General features: G+C 53.3%; 1 protein-coding gene across 5 annotated transcripts in view; it reads left to right on the top strand.

The window, feature by feature from the left end:
- Nucleotides 1–2618: 2618 nt before the first annotated feature.
- LOC118978542 (patr class I histocompatibility antigen, A-2 alpha chain-like) overlaps nucleotides 2619–21160 on the top strand; it is a 68083-nt gene continuing 49541 nt past the window's right edge. The window contains exons 1-8 of one of the 5 annotated variants that reach the window (XM_037034025.1): nucleotides 11738–11853; nucleotides 12084–12368; nucleotides 12765–13028; nucleotides 13609–13884; nucleotides 13982–14110; nucleotides 14541–14546; nucleotides 14587–14613; nucleotides 14932–15443. In XM_037034025.1, the coding sequence (XP_036889920.1) occupies nucleotides 11790–11853; nucleotides 12084–12368; nucleotides 12765–13028; nucleotides 13609–13884; nucleotides 13982–14110; nucleotides 14541–14546; nucleotides 14587–14613; nucleotides 14932–14936 (1056 nt within the window). In that variant the 5' untranslated portion in view covers nucleotides 11738–11789 and the 3' untranslated portion in view covers nucleotides 14937–15443. Of the gene's footprint in view, nucleotides 2671–2919; nucleotides 3205–3359; nucleotides 3633–4170; nucleotides 4447–4563; nucleotides 4669–5098; nucleotides 5132–11735; nucleotides 11854–12083; nucleotides 12369–12764; nucleotides 13029–13608; nucleotides 13885–13981; nucleotides 14111–14540; nucleotides 14614–14931; nucleotides 15444–17959; nucleotides 18067–18296; nucleotides 18582–18976; nucleotides 19241–19794; nucleotides 20071–20166; nucleotides 20269–20698; nucleotides 20732–20837; nucleotides 20886–21044; nucleotides 21065–21160 lie in introns of those variants that run through there. The other 4 variants (XM_037034023.1, XM_037034022.1, XM_037034024.1 and 1 more) reach the window with 4 other exon arrangements.

Below are 21160 nucleotides of genomic sequence, written 5' to 3'. Positions count from 1 at the left end.
CTCCTCAGCCCCTCTATTAACTTCCACCCAAGTCTGCAAAAATATGGTGCTTGTCCTGTGTCAGCCCTGGATATTTTTTTTAAATATTTTATTTATTTATCTTTAGAGGGGGAAGGAAGGAATGAAATATCAATATATGGTTGCCTCTCATGAGTCCCCTGCTGGGAATTGGCCTGCAACCCAGGCATGTGCCCTGACTGGGAATCGAACCCCGATTGTGTGGTTCTCAGGACTGCGCTCAATCCACTGAGCTACACCAGCCAGGAGCCCTGGACATTTCTTAGTCAATGTGAAGCATAGCACAGGGAACGTAGGGAGTAATATTGTAGTGAGTAGGTATGGTGTCAGATGGGTCCTGGGTTTATCACAAAGAGTGCTTAATACGCTGTATAAATGTCTAATCATGGGGTTTTACAGCTGAAAATAATGTAATTTTGTATGGCAACTGTAATTAAACTTAAGGCAATTGAAGTCATGGACACAGACAACAATGTGATAATTTCGGGAGTGAGGTCAAGGTTTGCAGGTGGGAAATTGTGTTCAGGGAATATATGCTGGTGGAAAAAAATTAAGAAAAGAAAAACTAAACTAAAAAGTTATTTTAATTTAGCCCTGTCTGATGGGGCTCGGTGGATGGAGTGCTGGCCTGCAAACCAAAGGGTCACTGGTTTGATTTCCAGTCAAGGCACATGCCTGGGTCGGGGGCCAGGTTCCCGGTGGGGGACACATGAGAGGCAACCAGACCCTAATGTCTCTCCCCCTCTCTTTCTCCCTCCCTTCCCCTCTCTCTAAAAATAAATTAAAATATACATAACCTTAAAATGTATCTTAAATATTCTTATAGGTTAACTTAGAAAAAATGTCATTACTAGGATATCCAACATACTGACAGTAATTTTCAGGAGAAATGTCCATATTTTGGGAACCCCGTAACTGTCTGGCCTGGGCTCCTGCTCCCCCTCCAATGGTCACAGTTTCGTAGCTACTTCGGACCGCGTCTCCATCCACGCGGACAGCAGGCCTGTGGAGTTCCGGAGCCCGCAGGTCCCACTGCTGGGTCTGGGCCGGAGTTTGCACAGTCTGTGGAGTCAGCCCTCACTGTCCTTCTGCGCCACTTCCACCCTTTTCCTGCCTCTGGAACAGCAGTCAGGCCCTCCGCAGGACCCACTTTAGATAAAAGGGTCTTTTCTAACAAATGGCGCTCTTCGTTGACTGCAAGTTCAGCTTGTCCCTGAACGCCAAGGCCAGCCCCTAAGCCTGCAAGTACCCACTTTTATTTCCTTTCCAGGGCGGGTGGGGTTGGAACATCAGGATGCTGTGGCCATCGGCCAGCCATGGCCAGGGAGCAGCTGGGGTGCAGTGATTGGACCCAGACATGTTGACTTTCCCATCCACAGTTAAATGGGCCATGGTAACCCCCAAATGACCTAGACCTTGGCGATTCCATAGGGCCTCCCACAAGCGTCCAGGATGCAATGAGGCTGGGGTGTTTACAGACATATCTGTTCCGGGGTGTTCAGGATGGTGCCTCTGCCAACAGGAATGCAACAGTTTTGGAAATGGGGACATGTTGATATTTCTCCTGTTTCACAGACATGCAGCCACAAGACTGTGGCTGCTGGGCCTCTTTTCTCCCTCCACAGCTGACAGTTAAAACTGTAAAGGATAAACTTCTACTGATTTAATAGAACATTCTTGGGTCTGGATAATGTGTCAGTTCGATGCCACCTGCCTAGCTTCGGTGTCGGCAAAATGACTTCCTTTCCCTTCCATGGTGGCCGCTTCAGAATGCCCCGGAATTTTGATAATGGCCCATTGTTTGAGGTCCGGTGTGGCATCTAATAAATCTGCAGCCCGTTTTCCATTTCTTTGTGAGCTGCCCTGAGGAAGTGAGGAGGCCTCTGCACTTCCCCACCAGCCCACAGTCAGTTGTCTGAGTGCACACACACCTCCGTGTGAACACTGGCTACTGGATGTTCGTCCAGGAGACAAGCCCGCGTTAGAGCAGTGAGTTCAGCTCGGTGGGCGGATTTCAGTTATGGAAGCTCCCACCACGGAAGTTACTGCATATCCCTCAGTGATGTCCCTGGTCACCCCTCAGATGAGATCCCTCTGGAACCAAACTAAAGCAGCAGCATCAGGAGGAGATTCCCGTACATCACTCCTGGGAACCCGCAGGTGGTCAGTCAGCACAACACAACTGTCTTCATGCTGTAACGGGGGTAACAGTCGCAGGGTTAAGGCGGTCACACCGAGTTACCGCGATATCGGGTGCAGAGAGCAGGACGATTCCTACGAAGCCAAACAACTGTCCGAGACGTGTTGAGTGTGATGAGAGGTCAGTAAAGAGTCAGCGGAATGAGGAGCGTAACTAGTTAAACGTGGGTCCTCAACCCCTTCCACTTTAAGCCGCAAACAGGAAGCAGAGCTGGCCCTCCACCAGGAAAGAGGTGGGGAGTTCTCCCTGTGAGAGAACCAATCTGAGTTGTTGGGTGAAAAAAACCCCAAATTCCTGACTCTGCTCGGTGATTGGCAGGGTGGCTCCTCCTCTCTAAGGCCTCCCTGAGACCCCGAACTCAGTCTCCCGTGACTCCCGATTGCTGGTGATGGTGCAGATCATGCTCCTGCTGCTGCTCTCCGGAGCCGGGACCCTGACCGTGACCCGGTCCGGTGAGTGCGGGGTCAGGAGGGCACGGCCTCTGCGGGGCAGGAGCGAGCGGACCCGGCAGGGGGCGCGGGACGGGGACGGCGGTAACCCAGCCACCCCCCCACCCCGGACCCCAACTCCCGCGCCCCGGCCCCGCCCCCTCCTCTCCACAACCCCCGGTTTCCTTCTCCGCGCCCCACCCCCAGCTCCGCGGCCCCCTGCCCCTACAGGCCCCACAGCGACCCCGAGACGCACGTCCTCCCCGCCCCCAGGCCCCCACAGCCTGAGTTATTTGCACACCGCCGTGTACGAACCGGGCCCCAGGAAGAACCGGTACGTCGTCGTCGGCTACGTGAACAACAAGGAGATCCTGCGGTTCAACAGCGACGCCGTGAACCCGAAGGTGGAGCCGCGGGTGCGGTGCTTGGAGGAGGCGTGGGTGGAGCAGGAGGACCCAGATTTTTGGGAGGACCAGACGGTGGAAATGAAGCAACAACAGCGGATGAGCAGAGCGAGCCTGAACAAGCTGTGTGCCCACTACAACCAGAGCGAGGACGGTGAGCAGGCGCGCCCGGGGCCGGGTACAGGCCCATCTCCACAGACGGACCGGGGTCGCCCCTGGTCTCTCGGTCTATGCAATACCCCCAGGCTGGGGCGTGGAAATGGTGGGGCTATGTAGTGCGGTGATGACCTTAGCGGCTGGTGGGGTCAGGGTCTCACATCCTCCAGGAAATGACCGGTTGCGTGGTGGGGTCGGACGGGCACTTCCTCCGCGGGTTCAGTCACTTCGCCTACGACGGCACCGACTACGTGGCCCTGAAGGAGGACCTGCGCTCCTGGACCCCAGCCTCCAAAGTGCACCAGGTCACCGGGAGCACCTTGGTGCAGGTCCCTGACGCAGAGGGCAGGAGGTTCTTCCTGGAGCACACGTGTGTGCACCGGCTCCAGCTGCTCCTGAAGGGGAAGGAGACGCTGCAAAGAGCAGGTACCATGGCGCGGGCCTCCCCGAGGAGGGGATCTGTGGGCTGGGGCGGCTTCCTACAAGCAGAAGGAGGGGAATGGGGCAGTGACAGAATGTCCCTCCTGCTCGGGAGAAGAAACAGCCCCCCAGATTTCCTTATTCTGTGACTCACCCACGGACCCAACTTTCTCTAGAGGACAGTAAGGGTCCCTGCGCCTCCCTGAAACACCCACAGCAGTTCACCTGGGGCACCGGGACCCTCTTCCTGGTTCTCTGACCCAGACCCCCTATGGAGGCCTGACTCCAGGTTTTCTGAGTCATTCAGCCTCCACCTGAGTTTGCATCTCCCCTGAGAGACCTGGACACTCCTACCCCTGAGTCCAGACCATTAGAAGGAAATAGGAGGTTATCTCAGATGCCTCTCTCCAGGCTGGTGTCTGGGTGGTGCACTCCCTTCCCCCACCCCCCATGTCCTGTGTCCACTCTCAGGGTGGTCACATAAGCACTGCTGGAGTGTCCCATGACCGTGCAGAGTTCCTGAATTTTCTCACCCTCCCCTCAGACCCTCCAAAGACACACGTCACCCACCACCCCATCTCTGACCATGAGGTCACCCTGAGGTGCTGGGCCCTGGGCTTCTACCCTGCTGACATCACCCTGACCTGGCAGCGTGATGGGGAGGACCTGACCCAGGACATGGAGCTTGTGGAGACCAGGCCTGCAGGGGACGGGACCTTCCAGAAGTGGGCAGCTGTGGCCGTGCCCCCTGGAGAGGAGCAGAGATACACGTGCCATGTGCAGCACCAGGGGCTGCCTGAGCCCCTGACCCTGAGATGGGGTGAGGAGGGGGTGTGGGCACAGAGCCTCTCCTCAGGGTGTCCCTGAGCAGGGTCAGGACTCAGGCCTGAGGCTGACCTCTCACCTTACTCTCATCCCTCTTCAGAGACCACCACAGACCCCCCTCCTCAGATCACCATGATCATCGTGGGCATGACTGCTGCCCTGAGTGTCCTTGGAGCTGTGGCTGCTGGAGCTGTGATGTGGAGGAGGAAGTGCTCAGGTGGGCAAGGGGTGGGGCTGAGTTCCCTGTCCCCCTGGGGGTCAAGCCAAGGTGGAGGTGTGCTCTGCCTGGTTAATGGGCATCGTGTCCCCACACGGGTGCTTGTCCATCTGGGGCCTATTTCCTAACACTGACTCTTTAGTGAGGCCTGTGGGAAAGTGAGGGACACATTTATTATCTGAAAATTCTAGTGATGGGGACTGATTCCCAGCTGTCATAATCATAGCAGGAGGTCCCTGCTGAGGACAGACGTCCAGACAGGCAGTTGGTCCAGTCCCCACACATGTACTTCCCCATATTTTCTGATCCTACCCTGGGTGTTCAGTCACAGTTCTGGAACCTTCCCTGTGCTTCAGGAATGTGGGGCTCCTTTAGGGTCACGGGACCCAGCTTTCCCCCTGACTTCTCACAGAACGTTTTCTTCTCACAGGCAGAGACAAGAAGACCTACACTCAGGCTGCCTGTAAGTCTGGGTGTTGGGGAGGTGACGTCTGGGACCCTTGGGAGAGTGTGGGCTGGAGTCCGTGAGGGGGGCTCCCCCACCCCCACCCCGTAACTCTGCTGTTGTGTCTTCCCCAGACAGCGACAGTTCCTGGAGCTCTGATACATCTTACAGCTTCTAACGGTGAGACCTTGAGGGCAGGAAGTGGGAGGCATTGGGACCAAGGGGCATAGCTGTGTTTTGGGGGATTTTCGAAGTGGGACATTCTGGGTATGTGGTGGCTGTGGGAGAATGTGACACTTCTGAGACTGACCTGAATTTGTTCATAACACCTTTCTATTCCAGTACGACAGAGCTGCTTTCTATGGCGCTTGTAAAAGAGTCACTGCAGCCTCCCCTTGGGACTTTAAAGGCCCCTCACTGCAGTTTCTATAACAGGCATTGGAGTGAGTCTGTGGGCACCGGAGTCCTCTCCCCTGGGGACGGTCCTACCCTGGCAGAGTTGAGGTGAGGCCACCTGTCGGGAGCCGGCCAGCAGCCGCCCCTTGACACAGTCGGGACGGATGAGATGCATCTGAACAGTAGAGGCAACTGTGGCTGGACTTCCTGTCTATCTCTCCCTGCCTATTTGTCTGCGATTAATAGGTGGTGGGATTTTTAAACACCTGTACTTCGGGGCCAATGATCCGCAGAAATCCAGTGAACTTGTACACAGTGGTTTCTTGGCCATAGAACAAAAGTCTCCCCCAATGGGGCAGCCCTTCTGCATCTAAAAGTTGATGGAGTCACAGCCCCTCGTCTGCGTTGGGCAGGAATATGTATCAATGGAATTAGACAAAGAAGCAGCAGAAGCTGGTTCGCTATTACAAACTAAGCACAAAGAAACAATGACTAAGGAGTCAGAGTCCAAAGTATATAAAGTAAAATTCTAAACAAGAAGACAGTTAAGTTAAATACCACAAAGGCCTTATAATGAATTTCCTATAACCACTGCTCAGTCTAGTGTATCCTTTTGACCTGTGCCAAGTTCTAAGAACTTTAATAAACATCTATTCAACAATAAGACATTTAGCCCTGGAAGGCGTGGCTCAGTGGATTGAGTGCTGGCCTGAGAACCAAAGGGTTGTTGGTTTGATTCCCAGTCAGGGCACATGCCTGCGTTCTGGACCAGATCCCAAGGAGGTCACATAAGAGACAACCACACATTGACGTGTGTCTCTCCCTCTCTTTCTCCTTCCCTTCTCTCTCAAAAAAATAAATAAAATCTTTAAAAAAAAAGACATTGAAAACTATGTACATGCAGCTGTTTCTTTTTTTTAAAGATTTTATTTATCTTAGAGGGGAAGGGAAGGAGAGAGAGAGAGAGAAATATCAATGTATGGTTGCCTCTCGTGCATCCTCTGCCAGGAACCAGGAACTGGCCTGCAACCCAGGCTCGTGCCCTGATTGGGAATCGAACCGGGATCCTGTGGTTCACAGGCCCGCATTCAACCACTGAGCTACACCAGCCAGGGCAACATACAGCTATTTCTAATTGTGTGGTTAATGGCTCTCCTGGTCAAAACAACCTTTGTTTCACATAACTGAATCTATGGAACTTCCTGTACTTTTCCTGGTTACCTCTGTATTGGTTTCTTCTGCTTAACCAATCATGCCACACACCTGTTCCTTTAATGTGTAACAATCGCTATAAAAATAAAGCCTAAATCAAACTCTGCGAGTGCGGTCAGACCCACAGAGGCTGGCTGTTCTCTGGCATCCACTCGGGTGTCTGACTCTTCATTCGTCGCCTGCGCCGTCCATCCTTGGGGGACCCTGAGTCCTGCCGAGGCTGGACCCGGGCCTGGTTGTGGCTCCAGGACTGCGCGCAGTGAGGGCTTCCTGTGGCCGCGTCAGCCTGGGCTCAGGCCTGGGTCTGGCCCACAGCCCCTGTGTTTTGGCAACTTGTGGTTTCTTGGTTTTTATAGACACTGTAGTCATTCTGGCTTTTTAAAAATAAAAGAATTGGAGTATTTTTGTACAATTATCGGGGTGTGCTCTTTTTAAATTTATTGGGGTGCACTGGTTAAGAGGTTCCTGTAGGTTTCAGGGGTACATTGATACAGAATCTGCACATTGCACTGTGTGCCCACCACCCAAAGTCAAACCATCCTCCCTCACCAGGTACGAGGCCCCTCCTCTCTGAACCCCCTTCCCTCTGGGAACCACCACACTGGTGTCTGTGTCCCTGAGTTTCAGATTTATGTCCCACACGTGACTGACATCATGTGGTTCTGAGCTTTTTCTGGCCAACTTACTTCACTTAGCATGACATTCTCACGGTCCATCCATGTTGTCACAAAGGGCAGTATTTCGTGTTTTCCTGTGCCTGAGTAGTTCTTGTGTATGAGTTTTCATCTCATCCTCCTCTGGGTGTCCCCATCTCACAGCCACAGGAGTCACTTTGCCTGTCGTGGTCCCCACATGGCCAGGGCGGCCCCTGACTCAGGAATCCGTGGTGTCCAGAGGTGAAGTGTCAGACTCACCCCGCTCTTGCCTCCCTGGGCCTGATCCTTCTCCCGCCTTTTCCCACCCTCCTCAGAGGAACCGGGTCCTGGAAGCAGCAGAGAGCAGGGGCCTGTGAGGTCTCCTCTCAGATTCCTTCCTGCTGCGATTCTGCTCTGCTCGGCCGCCGTCTCCCCCGCCCTTCTCTCCAGTGGGGGCCCCAGTGCAAACTCGGGGATGCACAGGGCAGAGGCCCCTGCAGATTTAGGGGGCAGCACCGTGGGGCAGTGGGGGGGGGCATCGATGGCAGCGTGACTGCAGGGCATGCTGTGGCTGCCACAGCCCAGCAGGGGGCTGGGGACACATCAGTGAAGACACTGTCACCAGAGCAGGGAGGTGTCCTACAGTGAGGGATCAGTCAACCAGTGTATTCTAAGTTCTGGGTAGATGACTCACCATTTTGACATCTGAACACAGACGTACGGGGGAGATATTTCAGGTCTGGGTCCAGGTGGAGACCACCAAATAAAATACCACAATAAAGGGAGTCACACAAAGCTTTTGGCTAAATGTTAGGCTTATGCTGTACTGTAGTCTCTTAATTGATCAATAGCGTTATGTTTAAATCGTGATGTACATACCATTATTAAAATTTATTTTATTGTTAATTTAAAAAATTAACTATCATCTGAGACTTTGTATTTTATGACTAAATATTTAGTCGATATTTTGTGGGTGGTGTGGCTTACCAGCAATATATATTTTTAAAAATTTTATTTATTTTTAGAGACAGGGAAAGGGAGGGAGAGAAACAAAGATGCACAAGATAAACATCGAGATAGGCTGCTTCTGGGGGACCAGGCGTGTGCCCTGATAGGGAATTGACCCAGTGACACTTCTGTTTCTGGGATATTTGCAACCCACTGAGCCACACCGGTCAGGACACCTTCAATTTCAAGAGAAAAACGAGATGGTCCAGCCCAGGCAGCTCTGTTGTAACGACGTCCCGTTCACGAAACGTTTGCGAGGGCAATTCCTGTTCAGGGCACACGCCTAGGAGTGGTATCAATCTCTGTTCAGGGCACGATGGGAGGCAACTGATGAATTTTTCTCTCTCACATCAACATTTCTCCCTCCACCCCTTCCTCTCTCTCTCTCTCTAAAAACAATGGAAAAATTCACCGGGTGAGAATCAGAAAAAAAAAATTGCATTACAGGGAAACACTGAAGATTAGAAGAAGCACGGGACTGAATCAGCAATTTGGAAGATACAAAAGCAGAAAACATCCAATCAGATGACCAAAAAAACCCCCAACCACCACCCAAAAAGTGAGGACAGCATAAGGAGCCTCTGGGACAACTTCAAGCCCGCCAACGTTGCGGTGCCAGGAAGAGAAGAGAGGGCGAGGAACTGAAACCCGATTTGAAAAAATGATCAACGTTGCGGTGCCAGGAAGAGAAGAGAGGGCGAGGAACTGAAACCCGATTTGAAAAAATGATAACTTCAAAGTTCCCCACTTAGTGAAAAAGATAAACGTGCAAGTCCAAGAAGTGCAGAGTCCCAAACAAGAGGCCCACACTGAGACACGTCATAATTAAAACGGCAAAGGTTAAAGACAAAGAGAATCTTAAAAGCATCGAGATAATATCAGTTAGTTACCTACACCGGAGCTCCCATAAGACTGCCAACTGACTCCACACAAACACTTTTCAGGCCACTGGAGATTGGCAAATGACTGTCAAAGCGATAAAGATCAAGGACCTACCGCCCCAACTACTCCACCCAGCAAGGCTACTGTTTAGAATTGAATGTCAGATAAAGAGTTTCCCTGATGAGAAAACTATAAAACAGTTCCTCACGCCCAAACCAGTATTACAAGAAATGTTAAATGGTCTTCTTTAAGAAAAATACGTGTAAAAATATGAATGGTAAAAATGACAATAAATACACACCGATCAACAATTACTTTATTTTTCAATGTTTTTTACGATTTTATTTATTTATCTTTAGAGGGGAAGGGAAGGAGAGAAGGAGAGAAATATCAATGTATGGTTGCCTCTCATGAGTCCCCTGCTGGGAACTGGCCCGCAACCCAGGCATGTGCCCTGACTGGGAATTGAACCACAATCATGTGGTTCACAGGCCTGTGCTCAATCCACTGAGCTACACCAGCCAAGGCTCAACAATTACTTTAAATGCAGTGAAAGATTTGCTCTAGTAGAAATACACGTGGTGGATGAGGAGATAAGAGAACAAGACCCTCACTTTTGCTGTCTACAAGAGACTCCATTCCGATGGAGACACAAACACAGACAGGAAGCGCAGGGATGGAAAAGGATACTTCATAAAAATGGAAACACACAAACAAAAACAGCTGGGGTAGCAACACCTATACCAGGCCAAATAGACTTTAAAACAAGGGCTATATAGCAAGAGACATGAAGGACCCAGCCATCCCATTTCGGGGTGTTTAAGAAAACCCAAACCACGACAGTGAAAAGACATACACATCCATATGTTCACTGCAGCCTTATTTACAAAAGCCAACATATGGAGGCAACCTAGTGTCCATCCATAGACGAATGGATGAAGAAGAGTAGCTGCCTATATACAATGGGATACGACTCAGCCATAAACAAAGAGGGAAATCGCTCCATTGGCCACAACGACATGATGGAGGGTACGGTGCTGAGTGAAACAAGTCAGACAGAGAAAGACAGACGCCAGCCGACCGCACTTCTATGTGGAATATGAAAAAATAAAGTAATCAAGCAGACAGGGACTCACAGGGAACAGAGTGGTGGTCGTCAGATCGAGGAGGATTAGCGGGGCTGGGTGAAAAAGGTGAAGGGACTAAGAAGTACACACTGGGGGTTACACTGGGGAGTAAGTGCAGCCCAGGGAACAGAGTTGGGACACTGGGAACAATAATAGCCCTGGCTGGTGTAGCTCAGTGGATTGAGCGCAGGCCTGCGAACCAGAGGACTGCGGTTCGATTCCCAGTCAGGGTACATGCCTGGGTTGCAGGCCGGTTCCCTGCAGGCCAACTCCCTGCAGGCCAACTCCCAGCAGGGGATGCAGGAAAGGCAACCATACATTGATGTTTCTCTCCCTCTCTCCTTCCCCTCTAAAGATAAATAAATAAAATATTTAAAAAATATTATTGTAATAACTGCATACGGTGCCAGGTGGGGACTGGATTTATTGGGGGGACGACTTTGTAAAATAAACATCTGATCACAGAGTTGTACACAAGAACCCAATATTATACATCAACTGTAACTGAACAGTAAAAAAAAAAAAATTAAAAAGAAGATAAGTATGTCCTGAGTTCATTGCACAAATGGATGAATTTCTTAACTGCCCTCAATGAAAATGGGGAACAAAAAACAAAACCTCTCCCATGAGGACCGGGAAAGTACACAAACACACTTCTGCTCCATTCCCAAGTGTCATGAGCCCAGGAAAGTGACCTGTGAGGGCTGAGTCGGCCTCTTCTTTAAGGAACAGCAAGTTCACATAAGAGAATGAGAGACACAGAAGCTGTGATGACTGAGGTGAGGTGACCTGGCCAACACTCTCTCCAATGAACGGGAGCTTCTCCCTCAAGGAAAGTCAACGGGCAGTGGACACCTGACAGCACTTGTTGTCTGGATGGAATGGAAGCTCTCAGAGGAAAACCAGGGTTTGGGCAAACGTGTGTCTCCCCAGGGCAGCCAGACAGCTTCCCAGAGCTGACGACCCTTTCCAGTGGGGTCTGCGGTAACGTTAACTAACGTGATTTTTTTGGTGATGTGTCATTAAATGCATCAACACTGGGAGATGGCCCTGACTTAGGGAAACAGTGCATTACTTTCAAACTTTCAAATAATCCTGCATCAGTATAAGAGTTACTCGAGTAATGTAACAGCGTGGCTCTCAGGACCTCAGCCTGAGGTGAGGACAGAGAGAGTCTGGGGCAGTTAAAGCTGGGCGTTGCATACCCGCTCCGCACGGGTTTTTTTTTTTTTTTTTTTTTTTCCACCCTCTCACAACCTGCATCAGGTCCTACATCCTGGATACTCATGACGCTTCCACAGTTCTCACCCCCATTGGGTTTCAGGAGTCTAGAAGAGCCAATCAGCGTCACCGTGCTCTGGGTAGAAAGTGCTGGCTACTGGAATACATTCTCCCCAAAGCCTCAGGGTGTGGGTCATGGGTCCGCTAGTCCTACTGCTGCTGCTCTTCCGGGCCCTGGCCCTGACCGAGACCAGGGCGGGTGAGTGCGGGGTCGGGAGGGAACAGCCACTCCGGGGCAGGAGCGAGGGGTCCGGCGGGGGTGTAGGTACCCAGCACTGCGTGGACTCTAGTGCCGGGACCCAGACCGCAGACCGCCGAATCCTGCCCCTCCCCTTTCCACCCCACTTTCCATTTCTGGACCCTTTTCTGTCTCCCGCGCCCCCTGCCCCTACCGGATGACCCAGGGCGCGCGCCCTCCCCGCCCCGCAGACACTCACACCCTGAGATATATCAGCACCGCCGTGTCCGGACCGGGCCATGGGAAGTCCCGGTACGTCGTCGTGGGCTACGTGGACGACACGGAGGTCGTACGGTTCGACAGCGACGCTGCGAGTAGCAGGCCGGAGCCACAGGCACCGTATTCCGAGCGGCCGTGGTCGGAGCAGGAAAAGCCGTACTATTGGTACCATCGGTCAAGGTTTTGTGCCCACAACGCACAGATTAACGAAGGGAACCTGAACAAACTGCGCGCCTACTTCAACCAGAGCGACGATGGTGAGCCACGCCCTCCCGAGTCCGGGCAGGACCGCCATCCCCAAGGTCGGGCCGAGTCGCAGGGAGTCCCCGCATGGTGGCGTCACCTCGAGGCTGTGGGGCTCGTCCTGCTCCATTCCCGGAGGAGCTCCCGGAGATTTTTGAAAGATTTATTTGTTTTTGGAGAGAGGGAGGCAGAAAGAGAGGGAAACATGAATGTGTGGTTGACTCACGCGCGCCTCCTACTGGGGACCTGGCCTGCAACCCAGGCATGGGCCCTAACTGGGTGATTCGCAGTCAATCGACTGAGCCACACCAGCGGGAGGTGATTTTTAATTTAAGTATAATCACCGTGGGTGGGAACTGGACAGGTGAGGGCAGCTTAAGTGGGCAGGACTGACCTCAGGGAGGAGTTAGTGTCTCACACCTTCCAGGCAATGAGTGGCTGCACCCTGGGGCCAGACGGGAGCTTCCTCCGCGGGTTCACACAGTTCGCCTACGACGGCACGGACCTCATCGGCCTGAACGAGGACCTGCGCTTCTGGACCGCGGCCCAGGACACCTGGCGTGAGTTGGTGCAAGTCCCCGATGCGGACGTCAGGAGGTTCATCCTGGAGGACACGTGTGTGCGCTGGCTCCAACTGTTCCTGGAGAAGGGGAAGGAGGTGCTCCTTCGAGCAGGTACCAGGGCGTGGGCCGCCCTGACGAAGGGATCTGTGGACTGGGGCGGCTTCCCAGAAGGAGGAGAAAAATGGGGCAGTGTCAGAATGTCCCTCCTGCTCAGGAGAGGGAAGTTCCCCACATTTCTTTCTTCTGCGACTCACCCGCGGGCCCAGATTCCTCTAAAGGACAGTAAAGGACCCAGCCGCTCCCTGAAACTTCCCACAGTGGGTCCCCCACTCCCTGCAGGACCTGGGGCACCAGGACACTCTCCCTGGTTCTGGGACTCAGATCCTCTCTGGAGGCCTGACTCTGGGTTTGCTGAGTCATCAGCCTCCACCTGAGTCTGTGTCTCACCTGAGAGACCTGGACACTCCTACCCTAAGAGTGTAGGTATCCAGAATCTCAGAATCTCACCCAGATTCTGGAACTTTCCTGGAAATAGATTGTCCCAGGAGCCTCTCTCCAGGCTGGTGTCTGGGTGTTGCACTCCCTACCCCCACCCCCGCTGTCCTGTCCACTCTCAGGGTGGTCACACGAACACTGCTGGAGTGTCCCATGACCATGCAAGAGTTCCTGATTTTTGTCGTCCTCCCCTCAGACCCTCCAAAGACACACGTCACCCACCACCCCATCTCTGACCATGAGGTCATCCTGAAGTGCTGGGCCCTGGGCTTCTACCCTGCGGACATCACCCTGACCTGGCAGCGTGATGGGGAGGACCTGACCCAGGACATGGAGCTTGTGGAGACCAGGCCTGCAGGGGACGGGACCTTCCAGAAGTGGGCAGCTGTGGTCGTGTCCCCTGGAGAGGAGCAGAGATACACATGCCATGCACAGCACCAGACAATGCCTGAGCCCCTGACCCTGAGATGGGGTGAGGAGGGGGTGTGGGCATAGAGCCTCTCCTCAGGGTGTCCCTGAGCAGGGTCAGGACTCAGGCCTGAGGCTGACTTCTCACTTTCCCCTCGCAGACCCCCCTCCTCAGACCAATACAGACCCCCCTCCTCAGACCACCATGACCATCGTGGTCATCACTGCTGCCCTGGGTGTCCTTGGAGCTGTGGCTGCTGGAGCTCTGATGTGGAGGAGGAAGTGCTCAGGTGGGCAAGGGGTGGGGCTGGGTTCCCTGTCCCCCTGGGGGTCAAGCCCAGGTAGAAGTGTGCTCTGCCTGGTTAATGGGCATTGTGTCCCCACACGGGTGCTTGTCCATCTGGGGTCTGTTTCCTAACACTGACTTTTTGGTGAGGCCTGTGGGAAACTGAAGGACACATTTATCACCTGATGAGTTTAATGATGGGGACTGATTCCCAGGTGTCAGAGGTCAGAGGGGAAGGACCCTGCTGAGGAAAGACGTCCATGGGGGTGTAGGTCCAGTCCCAGCCTGTGGACTCTCCCTGTCTTTCCTGATCCTACCCTGGGTGTTCAGTCACAGTTCTGGAACCTTCCCTGTGCTTCATAATATGAGGCTCCTCTAGGTTCACAGGATCCAGCCTTCCCCCTGACTTCTCACAGAATGTTTTCTTCCCACAGGCAGAGGCAGGAAGAGCTATGCTAAGGCAGGAAGAGCTATGCTAAGGCAGGAAGAGCTATGCTAAGGCTGCCTGTAAGTCTGGGTGTTGGGGAGGTGACATTTGGGACCCTTGGGAGAATGTGGGCTAGAGGCTGTGAGGGGGGCTCCCCCACCCCGTAACTCTGCTGTTGTGTCTTCTCCGGGCAGCAACAGTGCCCAGGGCTCTGATAAGTGTCTCACACCTCCTGATGGTGAGACCCTGAGGGCACGAAGTGGGGGGCATTTAGATCAAGGGGCACAGCTGTGTTTTGGGGATTCTCAGAGTGGGACATTCTGAGCATGAGGTGGCTGTGGGGGAATGGGACACTTCTGAGACTGACCTGAGTTTGTTCATGACAACTTTCTTTCCAGTGTGACAGAGCTCCCTTGTCCAGGACTTGGTGCTGAAACAGTCACTGCAGCCTCCCCTTGGGACTTGAAGGATCCCTGCCTGCTGTTCCTGCAACCAGCATCAGAACGTGTCTGTGTTCTTATCAGCATCATGTCAGGAGGTGGTCACCAGGTCACCTTCCCCAGCAGGACCTGTGTCCTCTCCCCTGGGGGCTGTTCTGTCCCAGCAGAGTTGGGGTGAGGCCACCCCATCCTGGTCCTTCTTCACCTGGGTCATCGTTGTTGTTCCTTTGTCTTTGCCAATTCAGGAGAACCTTCTCTCACCAGGACCTGGGATCCCAGGGACTTGAATGTCACCCAGGCCTTGTGGTGGCACCAGGACTGTGCTCAGTGAGGGCTTCCTGTGGCCTCGTCAGCCTGAACTCAGGCCTGGGTCTGGTCCTCAGCCTGTATTTTGGGGGTACTTGTGGTTTCTTTGTTTTCGTAGCTATTATATCTACTGTTGTTTTCTAATTAAATTATTAGAGTATTTTATTAAATTATTAAGATGTCCTTTTATAAACTTATTGGGGTTCACTGGTTAAGAGGTTCCTGTAGGTTTCAGGTGCACATTTGTACGGTACAGGGTCTGTACATTGCACTGTGCGCCCACCACCCAAAGTCAAAGCATCTTCCCTCACCAGGTAGGAGGCCCCTCCTCCCCCAGCCCCCTTCCCTCTGGGAACCACCACACTGCTGTCTGTGTCCCTGAGTTTCAGGTCTATGTCCAGCATGTGAGGGAAATCATAAGGTTCTTCATTGTTTCTCTCTGACTTGTTCAGCTTAGCATGATATTCTCAGGGTCCATCCATGGTGTCACAGATGGCAGGATTCCATCTTTACTTTTTTCCTTTGAGATTTTTACTTTATTTTTATTTTTAGAGTGGAGAATGGAAGGAGAAACAGGGGGAAACATCAGTGTGTGGTTGCCCCTCAAGCGCCCCTCATGGGGTCTTGGCCCACAACCCAGGCATGTGCCCTGACTGGGAATCAAACCAACAACCCTTTGGTTCACAGGCCTGTGCTCAATCCACTGAGCTACACCAGCCAGGGCTCAACAATTACTTTAAATGCAGTGAAAGATTTGCTCTAGTAGAAATACACGTGGTGGATGAGGAGATAAGAGAACAAGACCCTCACTTGTGCTGCCTACAAGAGACTCCATTCCGATGGAGACACAAACACAGACAGGAAGCGCAGGGATGGAAAAGGATACTTCATAAAAATGGAAACACACAAACAAAAACAGCTGGGGTAGCAACACCTATACCAGGCCAAATAGACTTTAAAACAAGGGCTATATAGCAAGAGACATGAAGGACCCAGCCATCCCATTTCGGGGTGTTTAAGAAAACCCAAACCACGACAGTGAAAAGACATACACATCCATATGTTCACTGCAGCCTTATTTACAAAAGCCAACATATGGAGGCAACCTAGTGTCCATCCATAGACGAATGGATGAAGAAGAGTAGCTGCCTATATACAATGGGATACGACTCAGCCATAAACAAAGAGGGAAATCGCTCCATTGGCCACAACGACATGATGGAGGGTACGGTGCTGAGTGAAACAAGTCAGACAGAGAAAGACAGACGCCAGCCGACCGCACTTCTATGTGGAATATGAAAAAATAAAGTAATCAAGCAGACAGGGACTCACAGGGAACAGAGTGGTGGTCGTCAGATCGAGGAGGATTAGCGGGGCTGGGTGAAAAAGGTGAAGGGACTAAGAAGTACACACTGGGGGTTACACTGGGGAGTAAGTGCAGCCCAGGGAACAGAGTTGGGACACTGGGAACAATAATAGCCCTGGCTGGTGTAGCTCAGTGGATTGAGCGCAGGCCTGCGAACCAGAGGACTGCGGTTCGATTCCCAGTCAGGGTACATGCCTGGGTTGCAGGCCGGTTCCCTGCAGGCCAACTCCCTGCAGGCCAACTCCCAGCAGGGGATGCAGGAAAGGCAACCATACATTGATGTTTCTCTCCCTCTCTCCTTCCCCTCTAAAGATAAATAAATAAAATATTTAAAAAATATTATTGTAATAACTGCATACGGTGCCAGGTGGGGACTGGATTTATTGGGGGGACGACTTTGTAAAATAAACATCTGATCACAGAGTTGTACACAAGAACCCAATATTATACATCAACTGTAACTGAACAGTAAAAAAAAAAAAATTAAAAAGAAGATAAGTATGTCCTGAGTTCATTGCACAAATGGATGAATTTCTTAACTGCCCTCAATGAAAATGGGGAACAAAAAACAAAACCTCTCCCATGAGGACCGGGAAAGTACACAAACACACTTCTGCTCCATTCCCAAGTGTCATGAGCCCAGGAAAGTGACCTGTGAGGGCTGAGTCGGCCTCTTCTTTAAGGAACAGCAAGTTCACAAAAGAGAATGAGAGACACAGAAGCTGTGATGACTGAGGTGAGGTGACCTGGCCAACACTCTCTCCAATGAACGGGAGCTTCTCCCTCAAGGAAAGTCAACCGGCAGTGGACACCTGACAGCACTTGTTGTCTGGATGGAATGGAAGCTCTCAGAGGAAAACCAGGGTTTGGGCAAACGTGTGTCTCCCCAGGGCAGCCAGACAGCTTCCCAGAGCTGACGACCCTTTCCAGTGGGGTCTGCGGTAACGTTAACTAACGTGATTTTTTTGGTGATGTGTCATTAAATGCATCAACACTGGGAGATGGCCCTGACTTAGGGAAACAGTGCATTACTTTCAAACTTTCAAATAATCCTGCATCAGTATAACAGTTACTCGAGTAATGTAACAGCGTGGCTCTCAGGACCTCAGCCTGAGGTGAGGACAGAGAGGGTCTGGGGCAATTAAAGCTCAGCGTTGCATACCCGCTCCTCACGGGTTTTTTTTCACCCTCTCACAACCTGCATCAGGTCCTACTTCCTGGATACTCATGACGCTTCCGCAGTTCTCACCCCCATTGGGTTTCAGGAGTCTAGAAGAGCCAATCAGCGTCACCGTGCTCTGGGTAGAAAGTGCTGGCTACAGGAATACATTCTCCTCAAAGCCTCAGGGTGTGGGTCATGGGACCGCGAGCCCTGCTGCTGCTGCTCTTCCGGGCCCTGGCCCTGACCGAGACCAGGGCGGGTGAGTGCGGGGTCGGGAGGGAACAGCCACTCCGGCGCAGGAGCGAGGGGTCCGGCGGGGGTGTAGGTACCCAGCACTGCGTGGACTCTCGTGCCGGGACCCAGACCGCAGACCGCCGAATCCTGCCCCTCCCCTTTCCACCCCACTTTCCATTTCTGGACCCTTTTCTGTCTCCCGCGCCCCCTGCCCCTACCGGATGACCCAGGGCTCGCGCCCTCCCCGCCCCGCAGACACTCACACCCTGAGATATATCAGCACCGCCGTGTCCGGACCGGGCCATGGGAAGTCCCGGTACGTCGTCGTGGGCTACGTGGACGACACGGAGATCGTACGGTTCGACAGCGACGCTGAGAGTAGCAGGCCGGAGCCGCAGGCACCGTGTTCCGAGCGGCCGTGGTCGGAGCAGGAAAAGCCGTACTATTGGTACCATCGGTCAAGGTTTTGTGCCCACAACGCACAGATTAACGAAGGGAACCTGAACAAACTGCGCGCCTACTTCAACCAGAGCGACGATGGTGAGCCACGCCCTCCCGAGTCCGGGCACGACCCCCATCCCCAAGGCCGAGTCGCAGGGAGTCCCCGCATGGTGGCGTCACCTCGAGGCTGTGGGGCTCGTCCTGCCCCATTCCCGGAGGAGCTCCCGGAGATTTTTGAAAGATTTATTTGTTTTTGGAGAGAGGAAGAGAGGCAGAAAGAGAGGGAAACATGAATGTGTGGTTGACTCACGCGCGCCTCCTACTGGGGTCCTGGCCTGCAGCCCAGGCATGGGCCCTAACTGGGTGATTCGCAGTCAATCGACTGAGCCACACCAGCCGGAGGTGATTTTTAATTTAAGTATAATCACCGTGGGTGGGAACTGGACAGGTGAGGGCAGCTTAAGTGGGCAGGACTGACCTCGGAGAGGAGTTAGTGTCTCACACCTTCCAGGCAATGAGTGGCTGCACCCTGGGGCCAGACGGGAGCTTCCTCCGCGGGTTCACACAGTTCGCCTACGACGGCACGGACCTCATCGGCCTGAACGAGGACCTGCGCTTCTGGACCGCGGCCCAGGACACCTGGCGTGAGTTGGTGCAAGTCCCCGATGCGGACGTCAGGAGGTTCTTCCTGGAGGACACGTGTGTGCGCCGGCTCCAACTGTTCCTGGAGAAGGGGAAGGAGGTGCTCCTTCGAGCAGGTACCAGGGCGCGGGCCGCCCTGACAAAGGGATCTGTGAACTGGGGCGGCTTCCGAGAAGGAGGAGAAAAATGGGGCAGTGTCAGAATGTCCCTCCTGCTCGGGAGAGGGAAGTTGCCCACATTTCCTTCTTCTGTGACTCACCCGCGGGCCGACATTCCTCTAAAGGGCAGTAAAGGACCCAGCCGCTCCCTGAAACTTTCCACACCAGGTCCCCCACACCCTGCAGCACCTGGGGCACCAGGACACTCTCCTGGTTCTGGGGCTGAGACCCTCTCTGGAGGCCTGTCTCTGGGTTTGCTGAGTCATCAACCTCCACATGAGTCTGTGTCTCCCCTGAGAGACCTGGACACTCCTACCCTAGGTTCTCATCCTGATTCTGGAACTTTCCTGGAAATAGATTGTCCCAGGAGCCTCTCTCCAGGCTGGTGTCTGGGTGTTGCACTCCCTACCCCCACCCCCGCTGTCCTGTCCACTCTCAGGGTGGTCACATGGGCACTGCTGGAGTGTCCCATGACCATGCAGAGTTCCTGATTTTTGTCACCCTCCCCTCAGACCATCCAAAGACACACGTCACCCACCACCCCATCTCTGACCATGAGGTCACCCTGAAGTGCTGGGCCCTGGGCTTCTACCCTGCTGACATCACCCTGACCTGGCAGCGTGATGGGGAGGACCTGACCCAGGACATGGAGCTTGTGGAGACCAGGCCTGCAGGGGACGGGACCTTCCAGAAGTGGGCGGCTGTGGTCGTGCCCCCTGGAGAGGAGCAGAGATACACATGCCATGCACAGCACCAGACAATGCCTGAGCCCCTGACCCTGAGATGGGGTGAGGAGGGGTGTGGGCACAGAGCCTCTCCTCAGGGTGTCCCTGAGCAGGGTCAGGAGTCCGGCGTAGGGTTGACCTCTCACCTTTCCCTTGCAGACCCCCCTCTTCCGACTACCATCACCATCATGGGAATTGCTGCTGCCCTGGGTGTCCTTGGAGCTGTGGCTGCTGGAGCTGTGATGTGGAGGAAGTGCTCAGGTGGGCAAGGGGTGGGGCTGGGTTCCCTGTCCCCCTGGGGGTCAAGCCCAGGTGGAAGTGTGCTCTGCCTGGTTAATGGCCATCATGTCCCCACATGGCTGCTTGTCCATCTGGGGTCTGTTTCCTAACACTGACTCTTTGGTGAGGCCTGTAGGAAACTGAAGGACACAATTATCACCTGATGAGTTTAATGATGGGGACTGATTCCCAGCTGTCAGAGGTCAGAGGGGAAGGTCCCTGCTGAGGAAAGTCATCCATGGGGGTATAGGTCCAGTCCCAGCCTGTGGACTCTCCCTGTCTTTCCTGATCCTACCCTGGGTGTTCAGTCACAGTTCTGGAACCTTCCCTGTGCTTCATAATATGAGGCCCCTCTAGGTTCACAGGACCCAACCTTCCCCCTGACTTCTCACAGAACGTTTTCTTCCCACAGGCAGAGGCAGGAAGAGCTATGCTAAGGCTGCCTGTGAGTCTGGGTGTTGGGGAGGTGACATCTGGGACCCTTGGGTGTGGGCTGGAGTGTGTGAGGGGGGCTCCCCCACCCCATAACCCTGCTGTTGTGTCTTCCCCAGGCAGCAACAGTGCCCAGGGCTCTGATGAATGTCTCACACCTCCTGATGGTGAGACCCTGAGGGCACGAAGTGGGGGGCATTTAGATCAAGGGGCACAGCTGTGTTTTGGAGTTCTCAGAGTGGGACATTCTGAGCATGAGGTGGCTGTGGGGGAATGGGACACTTCTGAGACTGACCTGAGTTTGTTCATGACAACTTTCTTTCCAGTGTGACAGAGCTCCCTTGTCCAGGACTTGGTGCTGAAACAGTCACTACAGCCTCCCCTTGGGACTTGACGGATCCCTGCCTGCTGTTCCTGCAACCAGCATCAGAACGTGTCTGTG

The sequence above is a fragment of the Sturnira hondurensis genome, unplaced genomic scaffold, assembly GCF_014824575.4.
Source record: "Sturnira hondurensis isolate 20B ecotype Veracruz unplaced genomic scaffold, ASM1482457v3 Scaffold0021955, whole genome shotgun sequence".
Classification (NCBI taxonomy): domain Eukaryota; kingdom Metazoa; phylum Chordata; class Mammalia; order Chiroptera; family Phyllostomidae; genus Sturnira; species Sturnira hondurensis.
Note: the sequence above shows the minus strand (reverse complement) of the source record. Positions and strands in the feature narration are given on the sequence as shown.